The 13808-nt window shown below is 38.7% G+C and overlaps 1 protein-coding gene and 1 pseudogene across 4 annotated transcripts in view; one reads left to right on the top strand and one right to left on the bottom strand.

Moving 5' to 3' along the window:
- LOC125403661 (uncharacterized) overlaps positions 1-13808 on the bottom strand; it is a 67271-nt gene that overhangs the window by 15719 nt on the left and 37744 nt on the right. For all 4 annotated transcript variants that reach the window (XM_085684326.2, XM_048439200.3, XM_085684325.2 and 1 more), the window contains exon 2: positions 399-524. In XM_085684326.2, the coding sequence (XP_085540452.2) occupies positions 399-524 (126 nt within the window). The remainder of the gene's footprint in view (positions 1-398; positions 525-13808) is intronic.
- LOC125403657 (transmembrane protein 269 pseudogene) lies at positions 3083-13738 on the top strand (annotated as a pseudogene).

The raw sequence follows: 13808 nt of genomic DNA, 5'->3' as shown, positions 1-13808 counted from the left end.
CTCCAAACAAGGCTCTTAGGGCTCTAGGAAACGGGCTTCATATCCTACCTCATTCTCTTTACCCAGTGACATTCCATTATAAAAAATGTGGCTGCTAGAGTTGTAAGGTTATTGATCATGTTCTTAACATCCCTGTACTGCCTCCTAAAAGTGGACCAACTAGGCGAATCTAAAACAGTTACTGCCTCCATTGTTAATTTTTCACCATGTTCTCCATTAGAAAAGTAACTCATTAGTTAAACATTTCTTTCATTTGATCTGGAATAAATTCTTACCAATCCTGTACAAGTCCATTTCTGAGGGAAATAAAGCATGTAACACAACATATTAGAACACTGAAAGTTCTAGAATTCGCATGTTACTTTATGCCATGTGTGCTTTTTGAAAATGTACTTTACCTCTCTCCTGGAGATAACGATGGATAAGGGTTCGCTCTCTGGAGCCTCGTCTATGTATGTCATTCTCCCCATCATATTCCTCTTCAGTGTTAGCGGCTTCAAGATATCTACGGAGCCTAATTTCATCTGCACCAGAAATTACAGGAAAATGAAGAAAATGGAAAAACTCAAATGACAATAATTTGTTCTTAGTAAAAAATCTACAGCAAAGTTCACTGTATTTCAGAACATATAGAACAGCTGCTAACCCTTAAAAAAAACTCTAACACTAGAATAGCAATAAATTTGGAAAACCACAGCAACTGCAAACAGAATTACAGGCAGTTGTGAAGCACCTAGCTTCCACGTGGGAGCTAAGCTCTGGTTCTTGGAAGGAGAAAGCACTCTTAAAAAAGAAAGTTAGACCTTATTTCAAAAATTAATTCTTTTAACTTTTCATACAATCTGTTTTGACCATATTCACCTCTTCCCATGACTCCTCCCAGAACCACCTCCCATTTCCTTCCCTAGTGGTGTAGGAGGTCCTACTACACCCTAGCAACTCAACTTTGAGTCCTCCTATTTTTAAAATGCATCAACTCCAATCTGAGCTTCCCACACATATGTATGTAGCCATCTGCTTGAGTGGGAGTGACATGCTAGGGCTATACCCTTGAATAAAACTGACTTTCCTCACCAATCAGCTATCAGTTGCCAATAGAAATTACCCATCTCTCCTCAACATGTCGGGAATTCATCTAGTCTGATGTACTGTGCATGCTGTCACAATCATTTCTCCAACTCCATGAGATGCAGCAAGTTCTAAAAGGAGTCTCATTGAGACTCATGAAATAAATTACTCAGAAAGTCCTTGAAATTGACCAAACAGATATATAAGGCCCTCTCACCTCTCACTGTTTATATAAACAGTAGGAACTGCTGGAGACCTGTACTGGAGTAGCAAATCTACTGTAAAGCTGTTGAGCTGCCTACAAGATGGCAATGGGTCCCAGAGTCCCGGCATTCCTGAACTGTCATTGATGTTAGGATGGGATTTCCATGATGCAGCTGCTTTTAAGACATTCTTTCTTCTGTGAGTAATCTCTCATTCATACTTTAATTAGTAACCCCAGTAAACTTACTGGTTCATCAAACTGAACTTCAGGGTTATCTTTATTTTAGTCTGTTGTTGGTTCCCTATATGTGGGGACTATGTTCATGCTTCCCCAGGATTTAGGTCACACAACAATGCATGTGTGTGTAGGTGTACATGTGTGGAGGTCAGAAGACATCCTCATGTGTATGCCTCACCTTTCACCTTTTTTGAGACAGGGTCTGTTATTTGTTGTGTATTTCAGCCTAGCAGGCCCTTGGAGCTTCTTGGGATTTCTCAGTCTCTGCCTCTCCCGTGGCTGTGATTATAGATGTGTGCTATTATGCAGTAACTTATGAGGATTATGGACATTAATTAACCTATGTTCTTAAGCTGGCAAGGCAAATGTTCTATCTGTGGAGTCATCTCCCCAGATATTTTCCTTTTATTTTTCTGTTTGCTTGAGAAAAGGTTTTGTTATATAGGCCAAGCTGGTCTCAAAGAGCACTAAACTTATCCATAACTCTTTAATATTGGGGTTATAGGCATGTGCCACCACTCTCAGAAAGTTTCTTTAACTAATATAAAAGCTTTTCCATCAAACAGATTCATGACTTCATTTACAGGCATACAAATAAATGAACAAAAGGCTTTCACGTTATAGTAGTTCAATAGAGAGAACATTTAAACAAGTGCTTTTACCCAGTATTATTTTAGTTTCAGAGAAATAGCATCATTCCTGAGTAAATGCCAATGTAAGACAATTAGTTATATGTATTTTCTTGAACAAAACAAGTTATACATGAGAAAATACTTCGTAATCTGTCACCTATGCACTCAGAAAGAGAACGCTGACTTAGTTAAATGTTCTCCGTGGTGTTATTTGCCTCAAACAACTTAAGATATCTGATGTTTTAATCAAAATACTCTCCAACTCAAACTGCTCCCTTTAAATTAAAAGTAAAAAAATGAAAAATTGCTCCCCCAAATATTATGTAATTAAATCTGTTTACTTTTCACCTCACCCATAACTTTATAAAAGACAAGTTCAGTCTTCATGATACCTAGTCAACACAAAAGTAACCCTAGAACTTTAAAAATCCTTTTCTTTTGAATATGTAAAATATGGACTTATTTTTCCTCTCAGTTTGGTCTAATTTCAAGTAATCCTTGCATCCATAAGACTATGAATGAGCAAACACCAAAGCATAAGTAGGAAATAATAGTCAAGCCATGGGAGAAAAAGTCCACATTTTAGATGGGATGAAATTTTCCCCAACAGAGTATTTTTATTGGTTATTTGGGAATTTTATTCAATGCACCCTGATAACATTTGAGTTCCATTTCTCTAAGTTCCACCCTCCTACATTGTGCCCCCACAAAAAAGAAAAAGAATACACTACATCCAATATACTCGTTGGAGCATCACCAAGCTCCCAGTGTCTAACCCCTTAAAGATAACTGAGTTCTTCCCCACTACACCTCAGCCAGAAGCCTTCAACTGTGAAAAGTTATACTTCAGCAGCTTTATCACATTTTTTAAGGATTCTTTTCAATGTATTCCTGTCTAGATTGTTTCTTTTTCTTTTCTTTATTTTTTTGGGGGGGGGCGATGCCACAAAAACCTTCATTTTCTATTATTTTCAATTATGAGTTTGCAGTCATTGATACTACTGCAAATGAAGGCTTCTTGCCCATAAAAGCCAAAGGCAACAGCTGGATCACGGACTTCCACATTGTTTCTGGTGACAGCATGGACCATGAACATCCACATGGCCTCTGGTAGCAGTATGGAATAAGGACACCAACATAAAATAAGGTGGCTGCACAGAGCATAGATTCCAATATGGTCTTTGGTGGTAACATGGACCATGAACATCAACATATTCTTATAGACAGCAGCTCCCCACTGCCTGAGGCCATGTTGATGTTTTTGGTCTGTACTACTGATTAAGCCCAGGTCAATGCCAGTGGTCTATGTTGCCACTGATATGTGCTTTTAATATGAGCATCTGGGATATTCATTTCCAACAGGATGACAGCTGCAGTCTGTATTCAACAAATGGTTAGATGGTTCATATCCACTATTTGTCTAACAGCATCAAGATGTTTTGACTCATACTAATTGGTCAAGAAGAGAGAAGGCAGATACATATGCTGTGGGAGCCCCTTCAGGCAATAGTCTTTACAGTACCAGTCCACTAGGGTGTGGTCTCTTATACTATAAATTCAGCTGTAAGCCTGCATTCTCTCTCTTGCTTCCAGCTGCTAGACTCTGTTCCTGTTCCCCTTTTGTGGAGAGGACTGTTATCTAGGAAAGTGACCTGTGCATCTCCCCTAAATAACCTATTATTATCCATAATTCTGAACTAGTGTGAAATTATTTTGTATCTTCTGTCACCATACATACTCTGAAGTCCACCCAAATATATAATAGACAGACCCTCTTGATTTGATAACACCTTATACTGTCACTTACCTTATACTGTCACTTATTTATCCTTAATCTAAGGTTGTGTACCACTTTGGAATAGTAAAAGGTGATGAGATTTAAGTTTTCTTCAAAATAGTACTGCTTTCACTTAATTTAGATCTCTAAGCGATAGAACTGGCTTTACTATAAAATATCAGTATCATGTAATATCAGCTCAGCTTTTAAAAAATTATTTTTCTCTCTCTCTGGAGTGTGTAGGGGTGTGTGTGCATGTGCATATGTGTGTGTGTTGTAAAGGCCTGAGGTTCATGTCTGGTGTCATCCTCAATTATTTTCCACCTTGGTTTTGAAACAGAGTCTCTCAATCAAACTGGAGCTCACTGATTGGGGTATAATGAATATTCAGAAAGTCCCAAGATCCTCCTGTATTGGTGCAGGAGAATTGTCTGTATTCTATCAATCATGTTTTAAATAAATGCTGATTGGCCAGACAGGAAGTATAGGTGGGTCAACCAGACAGGAAGTAGAGGCGGGGCGATAAGAACAGGAGACTTCTAGGAAGGAGGAAGCCCACTCCTTCCAGTCCTTCTCAGATCACCGAAGAAGCAGGATGTGACCTGCCCCACTGAAAAAGGTACTGAGCCATGTGGCTAACATAGATAAGAATTATGGGTTAATATAAGCTACAAGAGCTAATGAGAAAGCTGAGGTAATGGGCCAATCTGTTTATCATTAATATAGACTTTCTGTTTGATTATTTCAGTGCTAAATTAGCCAGGCAGCCGGGGGTGACAAGCAGGCCCTCATGTTACACTGTATGTGTCCTCCCATACCAGTGCAAAGATTACAGGTACACCATAATATCCAGGTTTTTTATGTGTGTCTTGGTAATCCAAAATCAGGTCCTCAGGCATGTGTGATAAGCACTTTACTAACCGACAATTCTTGTAAGCTGTTGGAATCTATTTTAATCTACACATCACATATTAAAAGGAAACTGAATTTCCTCTAGTGTTTTTCCATTTTTGTTATATTTATTTAACTAATTTCAGGTGAAGTCACTTGTGCCAGGGAAGACACACATACAATATAGAAGGAAGCACATCCATAGAAGAAAGAAAGACAAGTTCCACAATAGAAAACAGCGGTATGTGTGGTGGTGGTGGCATATGCCTTTAATCCCAGCACTCAGGAGGCAGAGGCAGGCAGATCTCTGTGAGTTTGAGGCCAGCCTGGTCTACAAGAGCTAGTTCCAGGACAGGCACCAAGTGCTGGGAATAAAGGATGCACCACCACAACCCGACATGACCATCTGTGTTCATGTCCACCTTGCAAATATATCTTTGTTTCAGAAGGTTATTATTAGCAACTTGTTATGTTTATTTTCTGCTTCTGTAACCCTATTTGCCTACCAAATCCCTCATTTGGAAACCCCCGTCTTCTGACCTGTAAAAATTCTTATCTCACTCATGTCCAATGCTGATGTTTTGAATCCAGATATTAGGTAGAGAAATCCCATGTATATGAATAAAATAAGTTTGTTTAAATTAATTTGGCCATTATGGTTTGTACTGGTGGTCTTTCTGTCAAATCTGTGGGACTACTACTTTGAAAGATGGTAGGAGAAGCTTGAAAATGAACTCCAGAATTCTCCTATCTCTACCTTCCCAGTTTTATGGTTTCAGGTGTACATTGGCACATGTAACCTTTTACATAGATGCCAGGGATCCGAACACGGGTCCTCATGCTTGCATGACAAAGAGTTTACTGTTGGAGCCATCCTCTAGTTTCAGCTTTTCATCTTAAAACCCTGTGCTCTGCATAGCAGTATTGCATCTTTGCTATTATGTGCATCAAACAGACTTCTGAGCATCACTCTAGAAATGTAATTCAGCTTTTATAATATTTTTATGGACAAGATTCTCTGTACATTTAACATCTGGCACAAAAATGAGCTACTAGAACATAACAACCCATTTCCCAGCTGTAAATTGCCTACATGAGATTAAGTACCAACTGAATAACACAGAAAATAAATACTCAAGAGCAGCAGAGAAAAGATAGACTGCTGTTCACTGCAGCAGCTGCAAAAGCAGAAGCATGTGGGAGGCACAGAATTTGAATGAGGGGAAAGATCTGAGCACTCTCGGAAAGACAAACAACCCCAGAGTTTTCAGGAGGAAGATTAGCCTGGCTAAAACAGAAGATAAAAGCCTGATAGTAGAGGTGGATAGGGTGGCGGGAGTCATGAAAATAGGAAGACCCTAACACCATACCAAACCCTAAGTGTCAGTAATGGCTAGAAACTATGGCACGAATAGTATTATGAACAGGGATGTGGTTGTAGGGATGAGCACCTTATATAATGCATATCACAGACTCATGTTAATTGACCAAATAAACAGCACTTACTAAGGGTATTATTTGAGTTTGATAATATGTGTAGAAACTGATGAATATTTAAATAATTATGCAATAATATAGACCAACACTTCAGTTATTCGAAAGGAACCCACCATTTTTTTCTCCCATATTTTGGTGTATGTGTTCATGATGTGTGAGTTTATGTATGCATGTGTATTTGTGTATATGTGTGGATTTTGGAGTAAGAGATTGATGTTATGTTCCTCATTGACTGCTCTCTACATTACCTCCTAAGTGCTGGGATCTCAAGTTTATTCTACCATGCCTGATTTATGCTGTTCTGGGAATGGAACCTAGGGATTAAAAAATGCTAGGTATGTACTCTATGAGCAAAGCTATAAGCTCAGCCCTGTGTTTTTCCCCATTATTCTTATCTATGTTAGCCACATGGCTGAATACTTTTCACAGCGGGGCAGGTCACATGTTGCTTCTCGGTGGTCTGGGCAGGAATGGGAGGAATGGGCTTCCTGCTTCCCAGAATACTCCTGTTCTCATCGCCCCACCTATACTTCCTCTCTGGTGGACCCACCTCTACTTCCTGGCTGGTCAATCAGCATTTATTTAAAATGCGATTGACAGAATACAGACAATTCTTCCACACCAACTGTCTATGTGATTCAATCCTGTTATAAAATATAGTCTACATACTGATAAAAAATTTAAGACTATAAACATCTATTTCAGATTAACAAAAGCTAACCTAGAGATTTACACTATCTAGCATTTCCTGTAAGCTGTTCTTCACTATTGTAAGTTTTTACTGTTAAGTTTCTATTGCAAAATTTTTCTTTACTTCTTTGTCTTTCTCAATTATAAATCTCACCTGTTAAGCTAAAGCCAGTTACAGTCAAGCTGAAGACCTCTGAGTAAAATATTCCTCCATAACCTCTCAACTTGGATTCAACACTTCAGACAGATCCTATTCTATAGTCATAACTCATATATACCCAATAGACAGCCCTCAAGTGCTCAAGAGATCTGGGTAATATGGCACTCAAATGTTTAACTAAAAAGGCTTTTCATAACTGAGAGACAGGTTGGTTCCTGGCAGCAACCCCTACTTCCTCCAAAGAGGATTAATAGGCACAAAAGAACATCCATCTGTAACTTGTTTCATCAAGCGAGAGTGCTAGCTAGCCACTGAGCAAAACTGCCTTTCACCTCAACTGCTGAAAAGACCTCTCCAGACCATGGACAACAGGACACTGAGGAATCAACTGCCCAGGGCAAAGTAGGTTGCTCTTCCTAAAAACTCCAAATCCACAGGATCTTCTGAAGTCTTTCAGGCCCCACGCTGCCAGCTGTAAGATGAAATGTTGCCCTGAAGCCCCTGCCTTCAATGACCATGGAGGCCCCTAGGGAATGCCTGCCCAGGTAGCCAATCAAGCCCCTGTCATTTTTAAATCTATTGATTTAAAATTTAAAATTTTATCCTTCTCAGGATAAAGTTTGACAGCTGGGAGGTTTGCCAGTTTAAAAAGGACAGCTTCACAAAACAGATTTCAGCAGAACTTCTTACCATGTTTAAATAGAAGGCGTTTTAAGATACAAAGCTCAAGATGTGAGGATCTAAGAATGTTTTCGGCTCTAAGAAGGTGTTCAGGATATGCAAATGCAAGTTATTAAGGTCTGTACATGCATGTTATAAAGGTCTGAGGATAGGAATGTTTAAGAGTACTAGAAAGTGACTTAAGGTATGCAAATGCAAGTTATGAGGACTGAGGATAAAAAGCTTAAGTGATGACAAAGGCAAATGATTTGAGACGTTTAAAGGAATAAAGCATGTTCCAGATTTCTGTTATATTAGGACTGTAAGGGTTCATAGTCATAATATTAATCAATCGTCCCCTTTCCTTCCTTCCCCCATCCTCCTCTCCTTTCAATAAAACTCTACACTTAAGTTCTGTCTGTATGGTGTATTATGTCACCCACTGCAATGGTCCCTCTTGTGCCACAGCATAACATAAAAATGGTGGTGCACAGCCAGAATCTCAGCACTTGTTAGAGGCAGAATAGTCAGAAACTCATGGTCATTCTGGCTACACTGGGAGTCTGAGGCCAGTGTGGACTAAATGAGACCTTTTCTAAGAAATTAAGCCTAATGAATAAAAACAATTACTCCATGAAACAAACATGGCATGAAGGCTCATATCTATACTTTTTACACTTAGAAGGTTGAGCCAGGGGCTAGAGAATAGGAGGTCCTGAATTCAATTCTCAGCAACCACATAGTGGCTCACAATCATTTATAAAGGGATTTGATGCCCTCTTCTGGAATGCAAGAATACATGCAGACAGAGAACTCATACATAAAATTAAATTAAAAACTACATTAATAAGTATTTAATAAGTATTTTTTTAAAAAAAAAGTAAGAAGATTGGAGCAGGAGGCTTACTTTTGATGCCAGCCTGGGCTTCATAGTAACTTTCAGGACAGCCTGATTCACACAATATAATTCAGGACAGTCCTAGCTACATGGTGAGACCTTGCCTCAAAAACAGAAGAAAAATTAATAAATCCAGCAGTGTTTAAATTGAAATGTAAGATAAAATGTAATAGAATATGGTATCCGTGTTCACAAATTAGAAATGTACCATGAAACTAAAAGAAAAAAATTTAAAATGTATTTCCTGAAAATAAGAAAGATTTTGGCAATGATATTCCTCTAACTATTCTTATTAATTGATTTCTTGAGTTCCTGTGTACAAAGCTAAAATACCCTACTAGTTAGACTGGAAAACTGAAGGAGAAATATTCCAATTTTGTAGACATTCTGTTAGGAGGGCTGGAGAGATCTCAATTTGTAATCATTTGCCATACAATGATAAGATTTTTGAGTTGGATCCTCATAATCCTGGAATAGATCCCACATGGAAGGACTTAGAGATGGCTCATTGGGTAAGTGTATTTGTTGCTATGTCTAACCACCTAAGTTGGATCCCTGGGAAGCACATCATTAAAGGAGAAAAACAACTTCTGCAATATAGCATGTCACACAACTACTGAATCCCTATACAAATTATAAATAATACAAAAATGTTGAGCATAGTAGTATATTAATACATGTGTGAATGACTCCTGATTAACAACATCAAAGGCTAACCTCTAGCCTCCATATATGTAGACACACATAATATATGCGTGCCTGCGCACACAAAAAATATACCACCTACAGACATAAACCTACATAAACACATGTGCATGTACATGCACACACACATAAACACATACATACACCATTAAATTAGGTAAAAAGTAGAAAAAAATCTATCAGATAAATTTTTAGTATTAAATAATTACCTTAAGTTGAGTTGGTCTGTAATAACTTGCGACAGGTATAAAGTTTTCTCAAATGTCTCCATGTGGCAGTAAAAAGTACTTAATAGAGTCTATTTGTTGCACAGGAATAGCAGACAACTCATATTACAGCAGGAAAAAGGAAAGTAAATGATCAACCCTGCCTGGTTTGGTAATAATAATTCCTGGTATTACCAGGAGGCAAAGGCAAGAAAAGGCAATAGAAGGCCAGCCTGTGCCATACAGTCAGTATCTAAAAAAGATATGAAACACAAGAACAATCAAAGTCTTAATTTTTGAAGCTTTGTTCAGAAGTGAGGAGGGCAAATTAGTTGCTAGAACGCTTGTCCAGCTTGATAAAGTCCTGAATTTGATACCCAGCACAAAATAATATCAGGAAATACAGCACAGCACTGGTTTGAATCCTGGTTACCCCAGGCTACATCACGTCATTCAGTGAAGCACAACTTGGGTTAGGTGAGACCTTGTCTCAAAAACTATACCACATTTACTAAAAATCTTAATTTTAAAACTTTGCTTTTATGTGGTTTTTTGAGACTACATTTTCCTTGCTCCTACTATTTCCTATTTTGGCACTCTCATCTCTGCCCTACCATGGCTAGAATTTATAGGGTCCCTAAGTATTATACAAGAAGTCCTTCAGGATACAGGTTCAAGGTTCAGAGAATAGGGATGGCATGTTGGGTGGCAAAAAGAATCTGTACAAATGGCTGGAAGGGGGCAATGACTGGAAGCCATGGCAAAGGGGGCAAGATGAAGCAATGGCCATTAGTCACTATTACTACAAAAATCTAAAGAAAATCACCAACTAAATGTACATTTTGCTACTTTACCTTCCTAGATCCCCAGGAAGCTATCTCTGGACTTTCACCCCAAGGTCACATGGGTCAAGACCCAGCAAGAGGCCTTAATTCCAGCACTTGGGAAGCACAGGCAGGCAGATCTCTGTGAGTTTGAGGTCAACCTGGTCTATAGAATAAGTTCCAGGACTGACTTCTGTCTAGAAAACCAAAAAGGGGGGGGGGGGTGATGCCATTTGAAAATAACCACCATTTTAGTCTCTGTCCCATTCATCCCCAATATAATTTTTGCAGTTTCCCTTCTAGAACAGAGGGCTGGATGAAGGACAAGGGACCCAGGGCCAGAAAGATTTTTCTCTGGTGAAGACCAGGAATGGTCACCACAGCCAGGCAGCATTTTCTGAAGCCTGTGTGATGCTGAGACCTCCCAGGCAAGATCCTTCCCGACTACAGCCAAACAGAAACTTAAAAGAGAAATAAGGGAAATAATAGATGTTATGACTCAAGTGGACTTAACAGACATCTGTAGAACATTTCACCCAAACACAAAAGAATATACATTCTTCTCAGCACTTCAGAGAACCTTCTCTAAAACTGACCACATGCTCACTAACAAAGAAAATCTTAACAGATACCAAAAAATTGGAATAACTACCTGTATCTTATAGGATCACCATGGCTTAAAGTTAAAATTCAACAACACAAAATACAGAAGAACTACAATATCATGGAAACTGAATAATTCTCATCTGATTTTCCACTAGGTCAAGAAGAAAGACAATAAAGATTTCCAATGATTCAACAAAAATGAAGGCACAACATACCCAACCCTAGGGGACATTATGAAAGCAGTGTTAAGAGGAAAGTTCATAGCACTAAATGCTTACATAGAGAACCTGGAGAAATCGCACACTAGCAACTTAACAGCATACGTGAAAATTCTAGAACAAAAAGAAGAAAATTTCACCCAGGAGGTGTAGAAGACAGGAAATAATCAAACTGAAATACATAAAAGAGAAACAAAGAAAACAATATAAAGAATCAATGAAATAAAGAGAAGGTCCATTGAGAAAATTAGTAAGACAGACAAACCAAAAGGCATAGAGGGAATATCCAAATTAATAAGAACAGAAATGAAAGGAAAAACAACAGTAGATACTGAGGAAATCTAGAGAATCATTAGGTCATACTTCAAAATCCTGTACTTCACAAAATTGGAAAACCTAATAGAAATGGAAAATTTTTTGGATAAGTACAACTTACCAAAATTAAATTCAGAACAGATAAGCAACTTAAATAGACCTATACCCACTAAGGAAGTTGAAGCAGTCATTAAAAGAATCTCAAGCATAAAAAGTCCAGTGCCAAATGGTTTCAGCTTAGATTTCTTCCAGAATTTCAAAGAACTAATGCCAATACTCCTCAAATTGTTCCATGTAGTAGACAGAGAAGGAACATTGCCAATTCTTATTATGGGGCTACAACCACTCTGATACCCAAGCCAGATAAAGACTTGACTAAGAAAGAGAATTACAGACCTATCTCACTCATGAACATTGATACAAAAATACTCAATAAAATACTGGCAAACCGAATATAAACCCCCCCCAAAAAAAACATCCACCAAGTAGACTTCATCCCAGATATGCAGGAATAGTCCAACATACAAAAATCTATCAATGTAAACTACCATATAAATAAACTGAAAAGAAAAACACGATCATCTGATTAGATGCTGGGAAAGCCTCTAACAAAACCCAACTCATGACAAAGTTCTTGGAGAGATCAAGGATACAAGAAACATACCTAAACATAATAAAGGCAAAATACAGCAAGCCAACAGCCAATCTAACACTAAATTGAGAGAAACTCAAAGCAATTCCACTAAAATCAGGAACATAACAAGGCTGTCCACTCTCTCCATGTCTATTCAGTATAATATTCTAAGTTCGAGCTAGAGCAATGAGAAAACAATGAGATAAGTGAATACAAATTGGAAAGGAAAAAAATCAAACTTTTGCTATTTGCAGATTATATGATAGCATACATAAGTGACCTCAAAAATTAGATGAGATAACTCCTACAGCTGATAAATACCTTCAGCAATGTGGTAGGATACAAGATTAACTCAAACAAATCAGTAGCCCTCCTATACACAAATGATAAATGGGCTGAAAAAGAAATTTTGGACAACATCACCTTTTACATTAGCCACAAATATTATAAAATATCTTGTGGTAACTCTAACCCAATAAGTGAAAGACCTGTATGTTAAGAACTTTAAGTCACTGAATGAGCATGGGAGCAAACTGGACCCTCTAAATGTGGCTGACAATTGGGGCAGACTGAGAAGGCAATGATAATGGCACTGGGATTTTTCTCTACTGCATGTGCTGGCTTTTTGGGATCCTAGTCTATTTGGATACATACCTTCCTAAGCGAGTAGGGAGGGCCTTGGACTTCCCACAGGGTAGGGTACCCTGCCCTCTCTTAGGACTGGAGGGGAAAAGGGAGAGGGTGAGTGGGGGAGCTGGAGGGAAATGGGAGGAAGGGAGGAAGTGGAAATTTTGATTCCTATTATTTATCAAGTAATAAAAAATTATCAGAGAAAAAAAAAGAAATCCTTAGGGCACACTAACATAAACTCCTACTTTCTTAAATATACAAATGCAACTAAAAAAAAGAGTAGGTATTGAGTATGGGCTTGTCCAGTGGGGACAACAAGAAGCTGCCTTGCTGCCCTGCACTCTAGGAAATCCCACTGTGCTTCAAGGATGCTTTTGATCAGCTTCCTGTTAGACATGGCAGTAGGAACAATGATCAGGCACCTCAACATCTGCCAAAAATTAGGACTTGAACTGAATGACTTTGCTGTCTTCACCACCTTTGGCCTGGCCTGGGCTCTGCTCCTTGGTGTGGATGGGGCTCTGATTGGGTTCCATGTGTTAACCACTTCCTTCCGCCTGTCTTTTACTCAACTGAAGGAGGTCCCTCTGCATACAAAGGTCTACCTTGTCCCTATGTTTCCTGCCTCCACCTGCCTACTGACCAAGGGCAACACATTTATTCTCTGCTGCATGGCTTCATTCATAATTCTGTTCATGATTGACCAGAGTTGCTATCCACATGATGAAATCCTGGAGTCAGGGAACTGGAAAAAAAGTAGTTTATATGGGAGGTGTCATCATGCTGTTTTTCTCCTCATTCTCACTCACCACCTTCTACTGCCTGATTTGGTCACTCTCCTACATCATCTTCCCAGATGCCCTGTGTGGCAGGGGGTTGCATTAAGCTCTAGTGAGGGGAGAAACATGACTTCACTACTTCTGCTGGCTCTGTGGGCTCTGCACTTAGCACGATG

This window comes from Myodes glareolus, chromosome X, assembly GCF_982192425.1.
Source record: "Myodes glareolus chromosome X, mMyoGla1.1, whole genome shotgun sequence".
NCBI lineage: Eukaryota > Metazoa > Chordata > Mammalia > Rodentia > Cricetidae > Myodes > Myodes glareolus.
Note: the sequence above shows the minus strand (reverse complement) of the source record. Positions and strands in the feature narration are given on the sequence as shown.